Raw genomic sequence first — 23,727 nt, forward strand, 5'->3', positions numbered from 1 at the left:
AATATTTCAATTATTTATTTTATTAAACAATTATTTAGTTGAAGTATGACATATTAAATATTAATATTTAAACTAATTTATAACTTTTAATATTGAAATATTAAATAATTGAAATATTTAATAAATTAATTATTGAATAAACTAAATAAATGAAATAAACTATTGAAATAGTTTAATAGTTGAAATATGAAATATGAAATATTAATATTTAAAATAATTTAAAACTTTTAATATTAATATATTAAATAATTAAAATATTTAATAAATTAATTATTTAATAAACTAAATAATTGAAATAAACTATTGAAATAGTTTAATAGTTGAAATATGAAATATTAAATATTAATATTTAAACTAATTTAAAACTTTTAGTATTGAAATATTAAATAATTGAAATATTTTATAAATTAATTATTTAATAAACTAAATAACTGAAATAGTTTAATACTTGAAATATAAAAGATTAATATTTAAACTAATTTAAATTTTTTAATATTAAAATATTAAATAATTGAAATATTTAATAAATTAATTATTTAATAAATTAAATAATTGAAATAAACTTTTGAAATATTAAATAATTAAACTAATTAATAAACTATTTAGATAATTCTATACTAGCTATGTAATATATATATTTGTTGCAAGAGATTTAGCAAATTGGTTGGTTGATCTAGTGGTTATGTGTTACCATGATAATGTAATGGTTGTGCATTCATATCTTTTTGACATCACTTTTTAAACACTTCATTTTAGGATTTAATATCAAAACAAAAAATAATAATAAAAAAACTAACGTGGAAATATTGGGTATAAAAAATGTTAAAAGAAAGAAAAAGGCCTGCCACTTAAGCGATGTTAACCAACTCAGCAGTTTCACGTGTGCATCGTTAGTCTAATTAACTTTTTTTAATATTATTTTAACCTCAGAAAATAACGTCAACACAAAAGTGAGATATAGGGAACAAAAAAAAAAGATATAGGGACCAAATTCAAACACTCTAGAGGGACCAATATACTATTTAAGTCAAGAATAATTGATAAACTGCAAATAACTTCAATTGAAATGAAAATATGGTGACTCATACATACGTTCTCAACGAACTCGTTTATCAAACACACTTAGATACTTAGAGTAATTTGTGAGTATTTGTACAATGATTGAACACCCAAAAATCCTATACACTAAGACCCATATTTATACTAAGTCGAAAATAACCACTATCAACAGTCTTTTCTCCAGAAAATGACACGTTTCATTTGCATGCCTTCACTTCGCTGTAGCTTTACACATGTCATTTTAGATAAATGGATAAGGACAAAAGACAGGTTCATCCTTATTCAAAATTCAAAATCTTTCGTGAACGCAATCTCAGTATTGCTTCCGTCGAATTTGCAGTCTAAACTCATAAATATTTCTAAGTCCTAAACCCAACATTTCCCTCTTATACAAAGGACCTCTTCGACTAAGATCTCCTAAAGTACTATCTGTCGAAGTCAAAACATCTTTAAAATATTTCTTTTGCCCATCATACTTAATCCAACCTTGGCGTCGAAATCTCAGCTAACAATTTTAAAATAATATTGCTTCTTGGTTCTAATGTTATTATGTTTTATTTTTGCATGAAGAATGGCTCTGACGGATATTATTGAGTGGAAGGCTCGCCACGCCAAGAAAAAAGTTAGGCGAGGCAAAAATTGGTTTGACAACCCTAAAATTTACTCGAGCGACTTTATAGTCAAAGGGAAATAAGAGGTTCACAAATGGGATATTATTCTTTTTCCTATGCCTATCAAACTCATTACACCAGGATAGATTGAAATCGTTTCCTCACACACCTGAAGCGACAAAGACAAATACGTTTAACCTCCTAATACCAACCACTTGGAAGATAATCTTATCGATGGGTCTCTCATGTGGTACACTATCTAGGCTTTCTTCGAAGGGTGCGACGATGCCTTCCCTGTGGAACGATGACTTTGAAGCCAAAGTCTACATGGGCAAACATCTCAAATTGGATATCGACTTCCCCAACAATAAAAAATGTTGAGTCAGATGGGGTTTAAGCTATGGATATTGAACAATTTTTCTTTAAATAGCTGTCAATCAGTCTCGAATAATGGAACAATTATTAAGACAAAACTGAACTGTTTCTAACGTTGATGTGGCATGTTGGATGAATATACCTTGGGATTAGGTAGAATCTTTCACGCTTTACCCCCTTGTCATATTTTTGATGTTTGCTTTATTTTTGTCATGATTTCAAAAACCTTTATATAAATCCACTTCACTCACTTCACACATTTTTGCTACTATTACAACCTACACTTTCTCTCTTTGAGTTAAAAATTTAAAGAAAACCCTAAAAACCCTTTGTTCTTCATCAATAATGACTTCCTTACAATCTGCTCAGCAAACTCAAGAACAATAACAAGTTCAATAACAAGGCACTGCAACTTCTCAACAAACTAGCCGTGGTTCTTTATCTTCGCAACCACAACCTCAAATTCCTCATCTGCTTCAAATTGTTTCATCAAGATCTTCTTCAGGAGAACTATTTGTCCTGAAGATACGCATGATGTTCCTGATATTACCTTGAGTTCTCAAGCAGAGAAACTGGAAGTATTATGTGAACTCATGGTCGAGTTTGACAATATGAAGGACAATGGAATTTACCTTCTTCCTGCTGTCAAATTTCAAGGTTGGGAAAGTTTCTTCAACTTTCTTCAAGGCCCAATTTTCTTCAATCTGGTTTGAGATTTTTGGATTCATGCAAAATATTCTCCTTTCCAAGTTACATCCTTTGTGTTTCGAAAGAAGATAGTGATATTTAAGAAGCTTATTGCCAAGCTCATTGGTCATGATGGATCTGGAATAAGGTGTGAAAAAATGGTGGAAAAAGAATCAAATTTGACTAAGATTTCTAAAGTGATTTTCGCCTCTAGAAAACACTCTAGAAAGATCAAAAATCTTCTTCCACATTTGAAGGGTTGAGCTAGAATTCTTCTTGGATGCATTCATCCCAGAACGTCAACCAACTCATCTGACTACATCAACAATGACCAATAATATATCCTTTACTATATTGAAACTGAAAAGAAGGTGAATCTTCCTGCACTTCTATTTCAACATCTGAGGGATACTGTAAGGGACACCAAAGATGGTAGCAAAAGGAAAAAGAGATACATCCCTTTGGGTAGGCTGATCTCAGACATTCTGATGGAGAGTAAACTGATTGACTATCTAATAGATGATCAGTTCTCCATAGGCATACAACCTCTGGTTGGAAAGATTCTTAACGCCAAAGGCCTGAAGAATATGAGGATTATTATTGAAATGATAAGTCCTCCTGCTGATATGCCAAAGGAAGTGATCCATAGTAGAAGGATACCTTTGGAAGATTTTCCTATCTTCTCAAAGCCATATTCTCTGGATGATGTGGTAAAGTTTCTAGAGAAGTGTCACGTAAGTGCTCTTCTTGCAACTTCTGAATCTACTTCCAAGAAGAAGAGGAAGATTTCTAAAAATCACTCTCAGAGGATGACCAAAAGGTTTAAGGCTTCCAAGGAAAATCAGGATGCCTCTGCTGAAGAATCCAAAACTTCTGAAGCTACTTCTGTTGGAACTACTGTTCCTTATGATACTCGCCTGATTACTATTGATAACAATTCATCTATCCCCCCAACCATCACTTCATCCATCCCAACCACACTTTCTTACGATGTTCCTTATATTCTAGAGCCAATCCTTTTTGCTCCCCAAACCACAAATCCAAATGTCATCATTCCACCACCGTCACCATCACTTTATGAAATTTTAACCTCCAATATCATACCATAATTTCAACCACTTTTACCGCCTTTTATTTTATCCCAACTCCCTCAACCAAAAAATCACCCATTACAACTTCAACCATCAATCTCCATTCACCCCGACACTTCTGTTGCGAATCAGACATTGATTCTGACACTAAGTCATATGTTGAGATCATTCCCCTCCCATATAGAACTCCTCAACCCTACTATGTTCAAACACCTTCTCAAACCAACATCACCATACACACTTGGATGAATTGTTTACTCAGTTTGAAGGTGAGGCTACTGACATACTCAACGCTCTCACTAAGGCTTGCACTTCTAACATAAATCTCTCTTAAGTGTGTGCTCTGATCAATAACTTTAGAAGTTGGATAGAAGTCAGCTCTGAAAAGTTGGAGATTACTTGCCTCACTACGCCAAAAAGGTTTTTTAACAGCGCATCTTAGACAGCGCTTTTAAAAGAAAGCGCTGTCTAAGGTTAAAATAAAAATAAAACACGGAAAATGTTCTAAAAAAATAATGAAAGCGCTGTCTAAGGGGGGGTCTTAGACAGCGCTTTTAGAAAGCGCTGTCTAAGACCCCCCCTTAGACAGCGCTTTTAGAAAGCGCTTTTAAATATAGACCTTAGTCAGCGCTTTTGAGAAAGCGCTGTTTAAAGTCTTTCAATTAAAAAAAAATAATCATAATCATCCCACATCATGAACTCCAAAGCCACAACTTTTGTTTTCTGCTTATTTCAATCTCCGAATCTCACACACAACACGTAAAGAGAAGATGAAGATGGAAGCTTCAGTTTCAGCAGTGGAGAAAATAATCGGTTACACTTTTCAAAACAAGAAGCTTCTAGAACAAGCCCTAACCCATACTTCTTACCCTGAAGCCGTTTCATACGAGCGTCTCGAGTTCGTCGGCGACGCCGTATTAGGTCTCGCGATCAGCAATCACCTCTTCCTCGCTTACTCCTCCGTTGATCCTGGTACACTCTCCCTCCTCCGTGCCGCTAATGTTAGCACCGAGAAACTCGCTCGCGCTGCCGTGCGTAACGGTCTGCACCGTTATGTACGTCACAATACATTTTCAATTGTTGATGCGATTAACGAGTTTGTTGAAGCGGTTGATTGTGAGGATGACTGTGTTGTTGTTAAGTATGGTGGATCGGTGAAAGCTCCGAAGATTCTTGCTGATATTGTCGAGTCTATTGCTGCTGCTGTTTATGTTGATGTTGGTTTTGATCTTAAAAAATTATGGGTGGTAGGGCTATTTCTGAACTTTCTAGATTTTTTTTTTGTTAGCATTTCAATTGTTGTTTTTTTCACTGTGTTGAACTGTTGATGATAGTAGAAAGGATCATAGCAATTAAAATGAGCATGGTGATATGAAAGATTTATTAGCATTTTTAAAATTATGTGAAATTTTGGCAAGAAAAGCTTCTGTTATCTCAGTTTGTGAAATTTCAATGGCATTGTTCAAACTTGCAATCCAAGTTTACCTGGATAGTAACATTAATTTTTGGACCAGATTTACTCTATTAGAAAAGGGAATGACTAGGAATTCCTAAAACTAAGATACATTTAGACCTAATTAATTGATTATGATGATTAGATTTACAGATGTTTGTTATAGCTTGTACATTGGGTTTGGTTGGTTGGATTGGGGTGTATTGTTGCTCCCCAAAGCTGTGGCTTTGGAGTTCATGATGTGGGAGTTGAATGTGTGCATGAACATATTCTGTCTTTGGTTGAGTCAACGATGACATATTATCATGACCATTGCAAGTATGCAACTGATGTTTTTTAGGCACTGTTTGGTAAATATGTTTGGTGCATTTGAGTTAATGACCATGTTTTTTAGGCACATTTTGTAAATATGTTAGATGATTTTATGTTTGGTACATGATGAGTTTATGCATTATTCCTGTTGTTTAAACTTGAACCTATTCTTGCTTAATATTGTGCACTCAATATGAAATCGTGTAGTTGTTTTGACCCAACAACTTTGTCACTGCCTGATAAATGCTTGTAATTTTTGTTGGCAGATAATAAGAGGTGTTTTGGAGCCGATAGTTACTTTGCAAGATCTGGAACAAAAACCGCAACCGGTGACAATGCTTTACGAGATCTGCCAAAAGAATGGTAAAAAAGTTGACATAGAACAACAGAGAAATGGTGCCAAAAGCACGGCCAATGTCTATGTTGACGGAGAGTTGGTTGCATCCGCTTCCTCAGACCAAAAGGATATTGCAAGGCTTGAAGCTGCCAAGGCTGCCTTGCATAAACTAGAACGCTTACTGCCTGCCACTACCATGATACGTGACTGTTATGTCGGCATTGATGGTACCTTTGAAGTTGAAGCTGCAAAGCAGAAGTTATATGCAATTTGTGGGATAAAAAAGTGGCCTAAACCAGTATACAGGTAAACACGGCTAGCCTGGCACTATAATTCATTTATAGTCTTGATTTCATTTTCTGTGTATAAAAGTGTGTCTACCTGTCTTCTGGTTTCCTTGCTAGAATAACTTGAAGTTATATGGCAGGTTTGAGAAACCAAAAAATGATGAGGATGAAGAGTGTATTATTTTTTTAAAAATAGTGTTTTTGTTAGCTGGGACAGTTAAGTTATTGCTTGCATTTGAAGATTGCCTTCATATACCTAGTCACAAGGTCTAGGACACAGTAGAAACCTGCCTGTGGCATACAACTCAAATTGAAATATTATTGATCCCTTCCGGTGAATGGTTCACATCCATTTATAAAATCTGCCTTAATTATAAGAAAAATCAGATATTATTTCATCTAACCAAAAGGAGACAAACTTCAAATCATAGGATCAATAGTGAATTCTTCATAAATTTGGTTGATTTCTAAGTATTCAAAAGTAAATAAGAAACTTGATATATGCAACAATAATGTATATAACTGATGCTATTTTTTTCCTTCTTCAGTTCTTAACTGTAATAGATGATCAATGCTACATTGTTCTTTACTCTGAGTATATTGCTTAACACTGAGAGAAATTACTTTAGTCATGCCCGATATATAACTTGAGTACCAATCAACCTAATATTTTGAACTCATTCATAAGAAAAGTCTGTACTCCTTTTTAATCTGAATCAAAGTAGTTGTAAGCTATATAAACAAGATTCAATTATTCTTTACCTTAAATGTTATATACATGAGGTTCTCCTAAACAATTTGTACTCTGATGCTCCTGGCCTGGCCTACATAACGCCTTTATTAGGTGTAATCCTAATTGGATCCTGGTGGTTGGGTGTTTGGTTCTCTACATCCTTATCCATGACTGAGAGATTTTGTTATGCCTCTGCCCTCTTTTGGGCTATTAGTTTTATACATCTACAAAGAGAAACTCAACAATAATTGTTTTGGGGAGTTGAAATTTTCTACTATCTAATTAATCTTCCTTGTTATTTAAGTTGATTTGCTTGTGTCGAGCTTGTAAACTGATTTCTTGCTTCTCTATGATGTTTTACAGCATTGTGAAAGATGAAGGTACTCCTCAAGATAAGAAATTTGTCACTGCTGTACAAATAGCTACTCCATCTGCCACACTCCAAATGTCTGGAGATGAGAAATCTCGGGTGAAGGATGCAGAGAACTCTGCAGCTTCTTTGATGATTCGGGCCTTACAACAACACAAGTATGTGTGACAATTGTGGCCTCCCAAAGTACTGGTTGTAAGTCTATGTTAGTTTTTGATTTGTGAGAAATAGATACCTGAGTGTAGTTGTAATTGTAGTCTATGTATAGTAAAATTTGATTTTGAATTATTCAATTTTATAAAATTGATTTTATTTATAAAATTATAAATTTGTATATATTTTGATACATTTAAGGCAAAATTGGTTTGAATTGGTATATATATATTTGTTAGCCAAAAATTGGTAGAAAAAAGGCCAAAATGGCATATATAAAATGTGATAATTGTCTGTCAAAATCTGGTTGAAAACAGGTAGAAATTCTGGTTTATAAACCTGGAAAAAATGTGGTTTAAAACAAAAGCTTCAAAAATTTTCGTATACCTTAGACAGCGCTTTTGTAAAAAGCGCTGTCTAAGGGGGGGGCTTAGACAACGCTTTTTGAAAAGCGTTGTCTAAGGTATACCTAAAAAATTTAAAATAAGAGGGTCTTATAAAGCGCTTTTGGCCAAAGCGCTGTCTATGGGGGGGGGGGGGCTTAGACAGCGCTTTTAAGATTTAAAAAAGCGCTGTCTAAACCTTTAGCAGCGGAGGTTTAGACAGCGCTTTAAAGCGCTGTCTAAGGCTAAAAAAAGCGTTGTCTAAGGTCTTGTTTGTTGTAGTGCCTAAAGGAATCTAAAAGGAACTTCCATGCCAGACTCTTTGGTTTAGTTGAACCTCTGCTTTAGAAGGTTCCTCATACTCTTCTGCTTCCTGCTCTAGTAGTGACTTCACTTCCTTCTCTAATTCAGAATACAATGATTGTTTCTGAGACTACTCTTGAAGTTGGAAGTGACCCTGGCGTCAAGAAGACTTTGGTTTCTGAGAAATACATTTTGAAGCATCTGTTAGAATTCTGAAGTTAAGGAAAGGACAACAAATATAGAAGGGCTTCTTAGAGAGATCTTATCAAGACTGCCACCCTTCGTAAACCCTAGTTTTTAATATTTTGTGTTATCTTTTTTTGTTTTTTCTTCTCGTTTTTGTACCTGAATTCTCTTAATTTAATGAAATTTTATTTTATTTTGGTTTACTTTGTCTTTACTTCTTTTTGAATGATGACAAATTGGGAGAAAGAATGACTGATTTTGATATATCTAATTCTAATTCTGAAACCCAAACATGTTTTATATGTTTATGATATTGGTAACCTTTCTGAGAATTTTGAAAAGCTTCATCATGTTAACCAAGTGTTTAAGGTTCTAAGGCATTAACCAAGCCGAATTAAGTTCATAGCAACCAGACTTATGTTTTAAGAACCAGGCATATTCTCATTTTGAACAAGGTGCTTATTGAACCAAGTGTATACAAGCTCTGAACCAGGCATATGAAAGCTCTGACAAATCATGTTTTGTGACGAGGTTGATAACTAGACTTTCTGACACTCAAGCAAGGAATCTGAATGAAATACTTCTGTACCCAAGCTGTTGCATTCCGGGAAGTTACTTCAACCCTTATAACCATGCTTCTGCCTTAATGGGAAGATAGTAACCATGCTTCTGCCTTACGGGAAGATAGTAACAACAAGCTTCTGCCTTATGGAAAGTTATTTCTTTCATGCTGATTGAGATTTTTATATATGTTAAGATTATTTTAAGTCTTAAATTCAGGGGAAACTTGCAAAGCTAACTCTGATACTCTAAACTAAAAAATATTTTTAACTATATAAAATTCAGGGGGAGCTTACAAACCTCGCTCTGATATTTTTATATGATTAAACCAAATAAAAATTGTTCATCAAAATACATGGGTTTGTCATCATCAAAAAGAGGGAGATTGTTAGAATAAGATTTGGTTCTGCATATGACCATTATTTTTAATGATAACAACACATTACTTCTTAGAGAACAATTTTGTACACTAATCATTTTTGTCTAATGTGTAGATTTTGGTAACAGGTTGTGACTCTGAAGCATTGACGTGTGACGTCATCAGATTCTGGAATCAACATACTCTGACTTTGAAGAAATACAAGAGCTTTACAAAATACTGTCAAGTTCTAGAAAGGTCTTATACAACAGTTCTGATGAACATTTGTGCTAAAGCTTCTGACCGTGACTCTGATTGAAGAGCCTCTGAAGGATTGCCAACCTCCAATATTCTGCGCTCAAGTTTTAAAGATTCTGAAGAACAAGATCTGAAGACTCTGAAGACTAAGTTCTGAGGAACTATATCAAAACTCTAAAGATTGAGGCTTTAAATATTATGTAAACTTGTCTCTTGATCCTTCTAAGTATGATTCAACAACATTTCATCAGAAGCCTCTGAAGATTCGAATATAAGATCAAAAAGTTTTGCACCAGGAAAATAATATATAGTACAAGATCACCCTTTCCTACACTACACTGATTTTGTGGGCTAAGGACAATAATATTGTACCATTTTTCCTCCTATATGCAAACTGTTATGAAAGGAAACAACTGCAATTCGCTATTTCAATTATATCCTCCAACGAATCTTTTATATGCCTATATAAAGGAGACTTGGAAGATTGGACAAGCTGCTAGTTGCTTATGCTCTTATGCTAATGCTCACGCTATTGAACATGCACACGCTCTTGGTGAAGTAAATATTTTTTGTCTATATTCTTTGTAAACACGTAAGAGTTTTTACTCGTTATTGTGTGAGATATTCTTTGTATTAATCTTGTGTTAATCTACTTTTTTAGAAGCATTCTTTGCAAACACAAACTTGTAAATCTCAAAGTTGTTTGAGTGATTTCCTTGAGTGACTAGGTTTTAGTCAAATAGACTCAAGAAGACAAAGATAATTTGTCTTTGTGATGTCTAAAATCACCTTGGTAGGGTGGACTGGATGTAGCTTCGTTAATGGCGAACCAGTATAAAAATAACTTTGTTATTTTTCTTGTTCATGTTATTGCATTATTGAGTTGGTTTTGAAAAACTTTTGTTTTTAGAAAGCAAACTCAAACCCCATTTCTTGTGTTTCTTACCACCTTCAGAAGTCAGTTAGAGCGCTGAGCCCACGTAGTGGGATACATGTTAAAACTTGTGAAAATAACCGTTGTCCACGATTATCATTGTATTAGTATATATGGCCGATCTCATTGTTGGGGTCAAGGTTGTAAATTTTATATATTCTCTATAGAATTGAAGTACCTAAGTCTCATAGAGAAACAATTTTGAAATAATGTATGATTCAACGTCCACTCTTTAAATTCTTGAAGTATTTTTAATTAAAGCATTGTTACATTAATGACTTTTGTCACACTTTTTGTTTATCATCTTTATCCAAAAGCTTACTGTTTTTAGAATTTATATTCAAGTTTATCAATGTTCAAATACTTAAGATTCAATAGCACGCACATTTCTTTGCAATTTTTGATGCAAATTGTCATTGAGATTTTTTTTTGAATTTAATCTATTAAGTGAACTAAACTCGTGATTGTTTACTAAAAATACCATTAAACAAGTTTACAAGCACATAATTTTAGCACATGATTAGATCAATTCCAAACATGAATTCACTGAAGAAATACAATATCAATTTCAAACGACATTACAAATACCACAATCAAATAAAACTATTTACTTTTACTCAACAATTTCAAATACATTGGACCACAATATGCTTTTTCATTAGATAACAACATTGCCACTAACACTAAATTCAATCATAAACAGATAAACACTAAATTCAATCATAAATAGATAAACACAAATATCATTGACTCCTTCTTCAACCATTTTTTATATTGGCCAACTCATTCTTCAATTTTATATTTTTATTTTTTTTACTTTCAATGTTCAAACCTATTTCATCAACAATGTCATCGTCGAACCACTTAAAGAAATTACATCTTTTTTGTTGGAGTTTTTATAATTTCTACAACCCAAATTTTTTTTTTTAAAATTCAAATTTGTAATGCCACTGAGACATCATAAAATTGTATCCTCTTGACAATAAAATTATCTTCTCTTTCGTGTTTTCGTAGAATAGTTCCAACGAAACCAAATAATTAATTGTGTTTATTTGTACTAGAGCAGGTTCTCTCAAATTCTGGAATAAGGTGGACATGTTGAACATGGATGTAAACTAAATATATATTGGAAATAGAATACAACCCTAGATTTTAAAGATTAAACTTCGAACTCAAATTTAATAAAGATAAACACAATCTGAGATTCTAACTCTTGATATGAAGATGAACACAAATTAGGATTCAAACTCAACAAAGAAGAGATATAGAGAGCGGATTTAAGATTCAAATCCTTGAGATGAAGACGAACACAAAGGAAAATTCAAACCCTAAAAAGTCTAGTTTGGATAACGATGATATAAAAGAAAGATGAAATATGTTAGGTTGTTGAGTTACATACTACCATGTAAACGTATGAATGACCCTCGTAATGTCAATTGAAAAAAAACATTTAAATAGAAAATAAATTTAACAAAAAAATCAAGTTGACTAACAATATATATATATATATATATATATATATATATATATATATATATATATATATATATATATATATATATATATATATATATATATATATATATATTCCAATTAAAGATAATTTATACTCTCAAAAGCAAATACACACCCAACCTTTCAAATACTCTCATCACTCAAAATAAATAAACACAAACCATCCCTTGAAAAATTCACAGCTAAGAAAAAATGTATGGATAGGAACAAAATTTCACATCATCCAAATTATATAATATATTTGAAGCAAAAATTCTAACCTAGTTATATAAATAACCACATTTTATTTAGCAAAAATGCATTCTTGAGAGACAGTGAAAAAGGTGTAAGAGCAATGTGGTTCCTTTGATGATATAGTCAGGCATAATAATTATGGTTTTGCATTGAGTACATGATGCTGAGCTTTATTTCTATTTTCTACATCAATCTTCTACTCATAAAATTCAGGTGTATGTTTCTAACTATTTAGCAGCAACATTAATTTCTTCAAGTGGAAGTGCATTCACTTGAACTCCATTGCCTCCTACTCTTATTGCAGCCTTATTTGCCTGTCCATTGTAACATAATGTTCTTAATACACTCTTAACCTTGGACCAGTACTTGAAAATTGTTCGAAATTTCTACAACTCGATACTAATTTGACAAAAACAAAGAAGAAATATGGTATATTTCAAAATTCAACTCATAAATTTTTCTTTGTTTTTGTCAAATAGACATCAACTCGATTGTCTTCTTGATGATAACACTAAGTATAACCATAAATAATTAAAATCGTCTATAGTTGATAACAAAAATCATTTGAAACTAAGAAGACTTACTTCTTTATCCCAATCGGTGCGCCATGTGACGATAATAAAACACACCACTTGAATAATAAGTGCTATTATAAGACCTAAAAATAGTCCCTGTGTTTATGAGAAAATCAAGATAATCTCAAATTTAGTAGTTCTAAATCAACTAGTTTAGTAACTTCTAAGCAAATTTAGGAAAGTGATTAAAAAAATTAGTTAACTCTTACCTGTCCATTCATGTGGAGGACAAAAGCAAATACAACAGAACAAGGAATTCCCACAAGATAAAAAGATCCTAGGTTAACATATGCACCAAACTTCTGCCAACCACATCCTCTAGCAATACCTTTTCACAATCAAACAATTACTTAGTTTTTTTGTCCATGTAACATTCATCAACAATGTACTACTTCCTCTGATTCGATTTATAAGAGAAAATTTACTTTTTAGATTCATTAAATAATCAGAGTATCTGGTCTATATTAACGCCAGAGAATAATGAATCATAGTCTCTATTACCTTGGAATGCTGTTTGAAATGAATCGATAAAGATAGAGACTGCGACAATCAGTGTCATGGAAGACACGTAAGAGACTACATCACGTACGTTGCTGAAAGCCTTGCCCCAAACTTTCCATACCGACATAAGAAAAGCAAACTCTAGAGCTCCAAAGGCTAAACCCATGAATAAGGTTACAATTACGGCTAAATATGCAGTGTTTGGACATCCAGCTCCAAGTTCGTTTGAGATTCTTGTACTGTCGTGTAGAAAAACGTAATGAGACTCATTATATTATTAATAGAGTTTAGCATATGATTAATCAAAATATAATAGAGTTTAGCATATGATTAATCAAAATATAATAGAGTTTAGCATGAAAGACTAACCTTCCAGCAACACTAACTCCAAATGGTACCATCCAGAACATACCATTTATATTTACACTGAAAATCATTAAACAAACAAATAAACTTTGTCAAAATAAGAAAAAAGCAATAAATATAATATACATAACATGCATGGAGTGACATGATTCCTTAAGAGAAACAACTAACCATATAGAAAGCACTGAAGTTTGCAATGCTGGATTAGAAAGAGCACCAGAAAGAAGCACCATAATTTCAAATGTCCATGATTCCAAACTATAACATATGCAATAATACAATATGCATGCAATTAGATAATACTATAAAAAATTGATTTTTCTTATAATATGATAATTAGAGAAAGTATTTTTTTTTTTTGGAGAAAATATCATATCATACCAAACCATGACTGCGGAAGGAAAAGCAAGTCTGAGGAACTGAGGAATGTTGTGAAGAGACTCCATTGAAAGAGCAACCCAAGTATTTTTACAAGAAGACGATAGCTTGACGTAAAATGCCAATAGTATCACATTAATCCAATTCGAGATACAGATTGTAATAGCAGCTCCTCCAATACCAAGTCCAAATTTGATAATGAAAACCCAACTTAGAACAACATGTATCAACGTAGTGAGTCCACTAGTAATCACCATAGGGAAAGTAATGTTTTGTGTTTGTAGGAATTTAACAAGGCATCTAAGAAGGCCATTGGCAGAAAGACTTGGAATAGAGTAACGAGCAAAGAGTTGAGCTTGTGATGCAATGGCTTTGTCTTGATGTAGGAGAATCAAAATGGGTTTTAAGTATGCTAAAATGATTGATAAGGGGATGCTAACAAGAGTGGTAGCTAACATTGCTCTTTGTGTGTAGATTCCAACCATGTGATATTGTTTTGCTCCATATGCTTGACCACAAAATGTGTCTAGTGCACTTGACATACCCATCTAGACAAATGTTAACATTGGTTACAAAAGAATAATATAGTATTTTGACCAAAAGAAAAATAATATCTTTTTTTTATATAGTTTAGTAGGTTATTATTAAAACTTCAACAGATCAAAAATTTAATTATTAGTTATTAATATGAACAAAATTAATAATAATAATAATAATAATAATAATAATAATAATAATAATAATCTATTCTAAATTAATTTTTTAAAATAATATTATCATTGTGATATAAGTTTTATGTTTCCCAAAAATATAAATTTTACAATCTAGAAATTGATAGTAATGTACATATTGGTCTTACAATAGTGTAAGATGTTAGATAATTAATTGATAATCCTGGATAATCTTCGAAGAATCGTGTTCGTTCACTTTCCGAACAAAGTATTTCGACCCTATTTATGCCTGGGTTCACGAAATCTTTGTGGGGATAATTCTTGAAGAAAGAATGTTTCTGGCAAAAGAAAGATTCTGGAACGTAGAATGGTTTTTGTGTGTAACCCTAAACCGATGCCAGATTTCCCCTTTTATAGGAGAACGAAAACTGAAAACGAAAAGTCATACATTTTCAAGAAAAACGGTAATAACGGCTGGGAAGGTTCAAACGTTCAAAAGAAAATTTTCTTCGGGGCGCTGCCCCGCACCCCGCCAGGGACTACGTCCCTTGGAATCCCGTTTTCAATTACTTGCAGTCAATTACACGTTGGCTCTACGAGCGTGCACTCCGCACTACTCCTAACTCGTTTCCAAACTTTAACGCATAATTGCATCGGCCTATAGTAAATCTCATTACTACTAAAATCATGGGTGATACTAAATCACCAACATAAGAATATTGGCAACTATTGTAATTTGTTAGTAACACCACTTGTTAAGAAACTAATTCAATATATAAAATATATTAAAATGTCTGACTTGTAATAAATTAATAATTTTAAAATTAGAATTAGTTTATTTCTATTAATAATGTTGAAAAAATATTAGTTTTTCTTTGAAGTAAGAAAAAAGTTAACATTTACCTTAAGAACACATTTTAAATAATTAAACAGGTGTTTTGAAACATCAAACATATAAAAATCAATTTATACATTCTAAGTTCCAGATCTAAACATAAGATATATAATATGTAAAAGAAAAATCTCTTAAAAATGGTGCATGAAGTGTTTTAAAACACAAGTTGACATGATACTAAAAATATTTTAGTAGTAGAATGAACATGTCTACCTTGACTTTCATACATGTATAAACATCAATAAATATGAAAATGAGAAATGAAAAATGAAAAATGAAGAAAATGATGTAAACATACCAATACATTGAAGCCCATGACATTGACAAATGAAATAGCTAAAGAAGCACCAGCAAGAAGCACTTCCTCATTCAAATGTCCAACAAACATGAGAGATATCATTTGTAAGCTGTTTTGAAACACACACACAAATATCATTGGTCCTGCTAGCCATAGTTGTTTTTTTGCTTCTTCAATAATTTCTTTTCTCTCTATTTTCATTCTTCTTTCTCTTCTCTCTCTCTCTTTCAACTCTCTAAAACAAAATTACTTGTCTTTTTTTCTAAATAGATCACTTAAAAACAAAACTCTTTGAAGCCTCTTATAATAAAAATAGGAGATTTCTTTTGAATTGAAACGTGGCTTTTGTCTAACTTGAATTAGGAAATAACAAATATGTTTTAAGATATATTATTAATTAAAGCATTATTTTTGAAATTCATTGGCTTTTGTCTTTGACTATTTCTACACCTTACACTTATGTTCAAATTTCAAAGTTGTCATTAATAATAATAATCAAACTCAATTGAATTGAGTCAATTCACTTTTTATTTCATTTATAAAAAAAAACACTACTTCTCTTTTTACCAAGAAAAAAGTAAAATAAAAAATAGTATACCTTGTCCTATAAATTAAAAGAAGAAGAAAAAACGATAATGCAAGTGCGTGGGTTGGTAAATCTCTAAAAAATACAAAAGGAAAATGATATTTTTTAAGAAAAAAAAATCCTGAAAAATAAATTAAAAATTCTAAAAAGTACTACCTCCATTTTTTTTATTGTAAGTCACTTTGCAAAAATATTTTGTAGCATAATATAAGTCATTTTATAATAATAATAATTTAATAATGTTATTTTTTCTATTATACCCTTAAATATTTATTATTCTCTTTCCTTTCAATTATGTTAATTTATCTTTTCGATACCATTAATGAAGGACAATTTTGTAAAATCATTCATAATTTCTCTTTTTTCGTACCACAATTATTATATTTTTTAATACATGTGAAAAGTAAAAAATGACTTATAATAAAAAATGAAGGGAATAATATTTTTGGAGGAACTTTGTGAAGAACTCAATTGTGTTACAAAAATAGAAAATATTTGTTGGAAATAATTTTCAAGAAAAACATTCTCATAAACAATTGTTAAATAATAATAACTTTTACAATAATTTTTGTTTTAAAGAACATAATACTTAAAAATTATATTTGAAAATGATACTACAAGAAAAATGATATTTTCTATTTGAGTTCAATAATGAACCTCCATTAACCGTGCACAAGAATAGAGAGAGAAGGAGAATTTCTAACTAACATTCTCAATTTGAAAATGTCTAAGATTCTATTACAAATTCACTTTTATTTAAGTTTTATACAAAGACTCAAATGAAACTCAAATTCAAACTAAACTCAGATTCAAATGCAAAACTAAATGCAAATGAAACTAATCTTGAATTTTGAATTACATTCAACATCATCCCTTAATTCACATACAAGCTAAAATCAACAAAACAAATTCCATCTCTCAAATTGATAAAGTGTTCAATTTTGATTGTCTTGGTCAACACATCTGCAAGTTGCTTCTGAGTGCTGACATGAACAACCCCAAGTAATCCATTACGGACATGATCGTGCAGAAAGTGGTGCTTAATATAAATATGCTTACTTCTTCCATGCAACATTGAATTATTAACAACACTTATGATAGCTTTGTTGTCAATCATCAATCTGATTGGTTTGCTCACCTTGACCTTCAGTTCATGCACCAAACTCAACAACCAAACAACTTGATAAACTTACAAAGCACCCACTATGTATTCAGCTTCATAGGTTGACAATGCAACCATTGGTTGCATCTTAGAACATCAATAAATGAGGGCTTATAGATACATAAACATGTATCTGTAGTGCTTCTTCTATCTACTATGTCACCACGCCAATATGAGTTTGAGTACCATATCAACTTAGCATCATTTGACACTCTAGATGGAAACAAAATTCCATGCCTCAGAGTCCCTTTTACATATCTCATAATCTCGATCGCATCTTGGTAATGTGACCACTTTGGTTTACTCATAAACCTACTCACTATTCCAACTGCATAACATATGTTAGGACGGGTGTTACATATATATCTCAAACAACCAACAAACTATTGGAAGATTGTAGCATTTACATCATCACCATCAGAACATATTCTAACTTATGATTTGTTTCAGCAAGTGTGACTACTGACTTATACTTCATTAGCTCAAACCTCTTCAGTAGCTCAAGTTCATACTTTAATTGGTGCACAATGATTCCTTTCTCAGAGTGTAAAATCTCCACCCCTATAAAATATACCATATTTCCAAGGTCAATTATATCAAATGCATTCATCAGCACCTTCTTGAACTTGTTTATCTCATAAGTATAATTCCCTATCAGAAGTATGTCATCCACATAAAGACACACCAAAATCACATTGTCCTCAAAAGTATGTTGCACATACACACCATATTCCATTTCTTATTTTTTGATTCCCAGATGCTTGCAAATGAATCAATATTCATATTCCAAGCCCTTGGAGCTTGTTTCAACCCGTACAGGGCTTTATGTAGCTTAAACACCATCCATTCTTTGTCATCTTTCACAAATCCAGGAGTTTGTAACACATAAACTTATTCTTGCAATGGGCCATTAAGAAAAACTGGATTTACATCTAAATGTATCAAAGATCAATTCGTATTTGCAGTTATAAAAATAACAACCATCATGACACCCTGTATGACTTCCCCTTCATAGTCAATCTCAATATCTTGCAGCAACTCAAAATGTACAAGTTTCCTTTGTATCTGTATAACTCTCTATGGTCTCTGGAAATGTGGAAGTTCACCTTCAAAAGTAGGACCATCTTGAGAAACTTCATCTTCAGAGACTGGACCACCTTCAGAGACTGGATCACCTTCAGATGTTGGATCACCTTCAGAGTCAGATCCATCATGAGAGTCAGACTCACCTTCAGAGTCAAAGTCGCCTTCAGATTTAGACTCACTTCCAGAGTCATAGTCATCTTCAGATTCAGACTCTCCTTTAGAGCTAGAATCACCTTCAGAGGCAACATTTGATTCTAGTGTTGACATTGCACTAGAGTTGGATTGAGACTTGCTCCAATCCCATGTTTTTGATTCTTTCATTATGACAGCTCTACTGAATTCAACTTTGTTGGTGAATGGGTAATAAAATTTATAAGCACTTGTATTATAGTACCCTATAAGCAACATAACTTTACTTTTGCCATCCAATTTCCTTCTAGTAGCATCTGGTATGTGTTTATAACATACAAACCCAAAAACCTTGAAATGGTTGACACTTTGCTTTCTACCAGTACACCTCTCAATAAGAACTACTTTCTTTAACTTCTTTTTTTGAAATTTGTTGAGCACATATGCATATGTGTCAATTGCTTCACCCTACAATTGCGTAGGTAGATTCTCCTCCTTCAGCATGCTCATTATCATGTCAAGTAGAGTTCTATTTCTCCTTTTAGCAAGACCATTATGTTGTGGATTATATGGAACAGTCACCTCATTGCTCAATACCATGTTTCTCGCATAACTTCTTGAACTTTTTTGAGTTGAAATCACCTCCAACATCGGTTATGAGGATCTTCAACCATTGTCCACTTTGATTTTCAGGTTTCACATTGAACTTCTGGAACTCAACAAACACCTCATCTTTGAACTTAATGAGTGCTACCCATGTCATTCATGTGATCTCATCCACAAATGACACAAAGTACTTATTCCCTCCAAGTGAAGGTACCTCAAAATAACCACATACATTAGAATGCACCACACCCAAAATATGAGTTGCTCTTAGAGGCATTTCTGATTAGAATGGCAATCTTGGTTGCGTTCTCTCATGCATATGTTGTTGTAACAACCCAATTTTAGTATTTATTTCTTATATTATTATTATTATATTTTATTTAATTTATTTGGAGTGTTAATTAATTAATTGGTTGTTAGGTAGTATAATAATTGATTATATTAATTAACTTGGTGTGTATATTGTGTTGGTTTAATTTAATTGAACTAAATAGAGATATTATAATACTAGGTCTTATTGGGCCTAATAATTAAATTAGAGGTATCGTTCTTTAAGCCCAAATATAATACTAGAATAGTAAGAGGTGAGAAGAGTGAGAAGTAGGATTCATTTGGTCATTTGACGGCAACAGAGAAAGAAAAGAGGAAAAGTAAGGAGAAGAGGGGAAGAAGAAGAGAGAAGCTAAGGTTTCCAGAAAATTGAAGAGGTAAGGGGGAGAATCCTTATTATTATGGGTTAGTATAATTGGGTCAATTGGTAGAAGTATGTTTAGGTTAAAATCCCTAATTTTGTATGGATGTTTGAAATTGTTAGGTTTTGATGAGTAATCTTTGATTTGTGATGAGTAATTTCGTTTTGGAAATCGATATATGGGTGAAATTGAGTGATAGATTGAGAAGCCACTTATTTTATTAAATTCCATTACAGTACAGGCAACGTTAAGAAAAATTCCAGTTTTAGGCTGAGTAACCGGTTACCCCAAAGGTGTTAACCGATTACACGCGAAACATGAGCCAGGAATTTAATTCTGTTTACTGAGTAACCGGTTACTCTAAAAGCGTTAACCGACTACCATGTTGAAAATCTGCCCAATATTGAATTCTGTAAACTGAGTAACAGGTTACTCTAAAAGCGTTAACCGGTTACTTACTTAAAAATCTGCCCAGAATTGTATTCTGTTTTCAGCATAACCGGTTACCCCAAATACGTTAACGGGTTACTTAGTTAAAAATTTGCCTAGGAATTGAATTCTGTTAAACTGAGTAACGGGTTACCCAAAATACGTTAACTGGTTACTTGCTGTTGAAAAAGGGAAAATTGAGGATTTTAAATGTTGTAATCATTCTGAAATGAAATCTAAGTGTGCGTATTTGATAATTAGCTTATATATGTGAATAGTATAATTGTTATGAATGTGCATATGTACCATTGGTGGATAATTCATAGAGTTGAATTATGGTGATATGTGGAATGTTAAGATGGTAGAGATGATCTTAATTGCATATGTTGTTGGTATTTGTACATTCATTCATGGCATGGTCGGGTTTATGGTGAAAGCGGTGAAATTGTGGGTTCACATGGTAATAGAAGTTGATCCTTAATTGGAAATAGGCGTAGCAGACGTTGATCCTTAATTGGAAATAGACGTAGTGGCTTGGATTCTAGATATTGAATCGGAAAGCGGTGAAACTGTGGGTTCACATGGTAATAGACGTTGATCCTTGAATGGAAATAGGCGTAGCAGACGTTGATCCTTAATTGGAAATAGACATAGTGGCTTTGATCTTGTCCGGACCGGAAGCGTGGCTTGGATTCTAGATGTTGAATCGGAAAGCGGTGAAACGTTGGGTTCACATTGCGGTACCACATGCATAGAGTCACATGTCTTGCATTGAGTCACATTAGAGTTATGTGATAATTGAATATATGCATTAATGTGATTCTTATGTGTGTATGAGAGATGGTAATTGAATTTGGTGATGTTTGGATACATAACTTGGCAAAATGTGTGATTATGTGATATTTGAATATATGCATTGATGTGATTGTTATGTGTGTATGAGATATGGTAATTGAATTTGGTGGTGTTCGGATACATAACTTGGTAAAATATGTGATTAATGTGATAATTATAGTTATGTGTATATTTAGGAATATTGTATTGGATTTTAATATTATACTCCTTGAGTTTTGATGGATGTTTGAAACATGTGAAATAAATGTTGGTTAGTATTATTTACATGGTTATACAAGGTGTGATGAATTCCGTTAATTGTTGATTTAATCATTGTGCTTTATTATACTTCTTCATAATGATTTGAATTCTCACCCTTCTGTTTGAATGTTGCCTTTACATGCGCATCGTGCAGATACTCAAGAGTAGTATTGCTGAAGTAAGTGGAAGGTAGCTTACTCGAGATTTAGCCGGAGAGTTTCCGTATTTTAGCTTGGAGACTAGGTAGTGAGTCAATGCTCTGGTCATGTAACATTGGGTAGATTAGTAGTATTGAACTCATATCTTATTTGGATATGTATTATATTATTACTTGTGAACATGTTTAATTGCATTTGCTGTTTGAGAGGCCATAATGCCAAGTATTCTGGATATGGTTTTATTTTATCTTGAGAAGTTTTTGAGAGATGATCATGGTATGGGACATGAATCATTTTATGAAATACATGAGTATTCATTATTCTCCGCTGTGAACGCATATTCTTGTATATTCATGATATTTGAAATGTGTTATTTTAAATGACCAGGTGTATTGTATATTGATGATGAATGATGTTGGTTTTTGAAAGCTTTTAGTTTTTGAAAACTTCGATGTGACGCCCTTTTGTTTATATGCGTGCTTACTCACTCTGATTATATGTTAAGTATTTTGGGGTATAAAAAGGGGTGTTACATTAGTGGTGTCAGAGCAGGTCGGTCCGTCCGTCCAGGTTGTTTAATTATGTTTGTTCCCTAGTATGCGACATGTGTGTGAGAACATTGTCGATGCTTGTTTTATTTTCCATTGGCAGGTTGGGAATGAAATAAGTGGGGGAGAAGCGGCTGCTTATCTTGAGTATTCCAATTGTATCGAGCTTGGACATTATGTTGTTGCCTGCAAGAGTGCAGTGTTGGCTAGTTAACCTATTTTTTGAATGTTGTGCTTTTCCTGAACCCGAAGAGAGGTCGGATTCGAGGATGGTATTGTTTAGAATTTAATCGGGTGTATATCAACTGTTTTGAGAAGACAATTATTTTTCCTGAGGTTGGTGCTAAGGAAGATTGGTTTGTGTCTGCTAAGCAAGTTGATGAATCGGTGCAAGATGGTGCCGAGTTGTTTATGTTGTTGGCAACTTTGGATATTCGTGAGAAGAGGACGATTGAAGAATTGCCAATAGTTTGTGAGTTTGCGGAGGTATTTCCTGAAGATATAAGTGATTTACCGCCGGAACGTGAGGTCGAGTTTTCGATTGATTTAGTTCCTGGAACTAGTCCTGTATCGATGGCTCCCTATAGAATGTCTGCTTCTGAGTTGAAAGAGTTGAAGAGTCAACTTAAAGACTTGCTTGAGAAGAGGTTTATTCGTCCCAGTGTGTCGCCGTGGGGTGCACCTGTTCTGTTGGTCAAGAAGAAAGAAGGTTCTATGAGATTATGTGTTGGTTATAGACAACTAAACAAAGTGACGATTAAGAACAAGTATCCACTTCCGAGGATTGACGATCTGATGGATCAACTGGTTGGAGCTTATGTGTTTAGCAAGATTTATTTGAGGTCTGGGTATCATCAGATTCGTGTAAAGGCTGAGGATATTCAAAATACTGCTTTTCGGACAAGGTATGGTCACTACGAGTACTCCGTGATGCCTTTTGGTGTGACTAATGCACCTGGTGTATTTATGGAGTATATGAATAGAATTTTTTCATGATTATCTGGATAAGTTTGTTGTTGTGTTCATCGATGATATATTGATTTATTCTAAGAGTGAAGAGGCTCATGCCGAGCATTTGAAGGTTGCGTTATCGGTGTTGAAAGAGAAGAAGTTGTTTGCTAAACTCTCTAAATGTGAGTTTTGGTTGAGTGAAGTAAGTTTTCTTGGGCATGTGATTTCAAGTGGTGGTATTTCTGTGGATCCTACGAAGATTGAGGCTGTATCTAAATGGGAAGCTCCTAAGTCTGTTGCTGAGATTAGAAGTTTCCTTGGTTTGGCTGGTTATTATAGGAAGTTCATTGAAGGATTTTCTAAGTTGTCGTTACCGTTGACGCAGTTGACTAGGAAAGGTC

At 32.9% G+C, this 23,727-nt stretch overlaps 2 protein-coding genes across 3 annotated transcripts; one reads left to right on the top strand and one right to left on the bottom strand.

Moving 5' to 3' along the window:
• Positions 1-4,541: 4,541 nt before the first annotated feature.
• Positions 4,542-7,636, top strand: LOC127110229 (ribonuclease 3-like protein 2). Its single transcript, XM_051046083.1, has 3 exons — positions 4,542-5,070; positions 5,855-6,231; positions 7,309-7,636. The coding sequence occupies exons 1-3, from the start codon at positions 4,594-4,596 to the stop codon at positions 7,481-7,483; spliced, it is 1,029 nt and encodes a 342-aa protein (XP_050902040.1). The 5' UTR covers positions 4,542-4,593; the 3' UTR covers positions 7,484-7,636.
• A 4,594-nt stretch (positions 7,637-12,230) lies between these two features.
• On the bottom strand, positions 12,231-16,146 carry LOC127115419 (protein DETOXIFICATION 16). Of its 2 annotated transcripts, none has more exons than XM_051046974.1 (8): positions 15,885-16,146; positions 14,024-14,568; positions 13,814-13,900; positions 13,646-13,702; positions 13,277-13,515; positions 12,985-13,103; positions 12,785-12,871; positions 12,231-12,514 (listed from the first exon to the last, which is right to left on the bottom strand). In XM_051046974.1, exons 1-8 carry the CDS (start codon positions 16,083-16,085, stop codon positions 12,428-12,430), a joined length of 1,422 nt encoding a protein of 473 aa, XP_050902931.1. In that variant the 5' UTR covers positions 16,086-16,146; the 3' UTR covers positions 12,231-12,427. The 2 variants fall into 2 exon arrangements, 1 of the variants encoding a protein (XP_050902931.1); XR_007800721.1 differs by having other exon boundaries at positions 12,469-12,514; positions 12,785-12,858.
• Positions 16,147-23,727: the final 7,581 nt, after the last annotated feature.

The sequence above is a fragment of the Lathyrus oleraceus genome, chromosome 1 (assembly GCF_024323335.1).
Source record: "Lathyrus oleraceus cultivar Zhongwan6 chromosome 1, CAAS_Psat_ZW6_1.0, whole genome shotgun sequence".
Classification (NCBI taxonomy): Eukaryota; Viridiplantae; Streptophyta; class Magnoliopsida; order Fabales; family Fabaceae; genus Lathyrus; species Lathyrus oleraceus.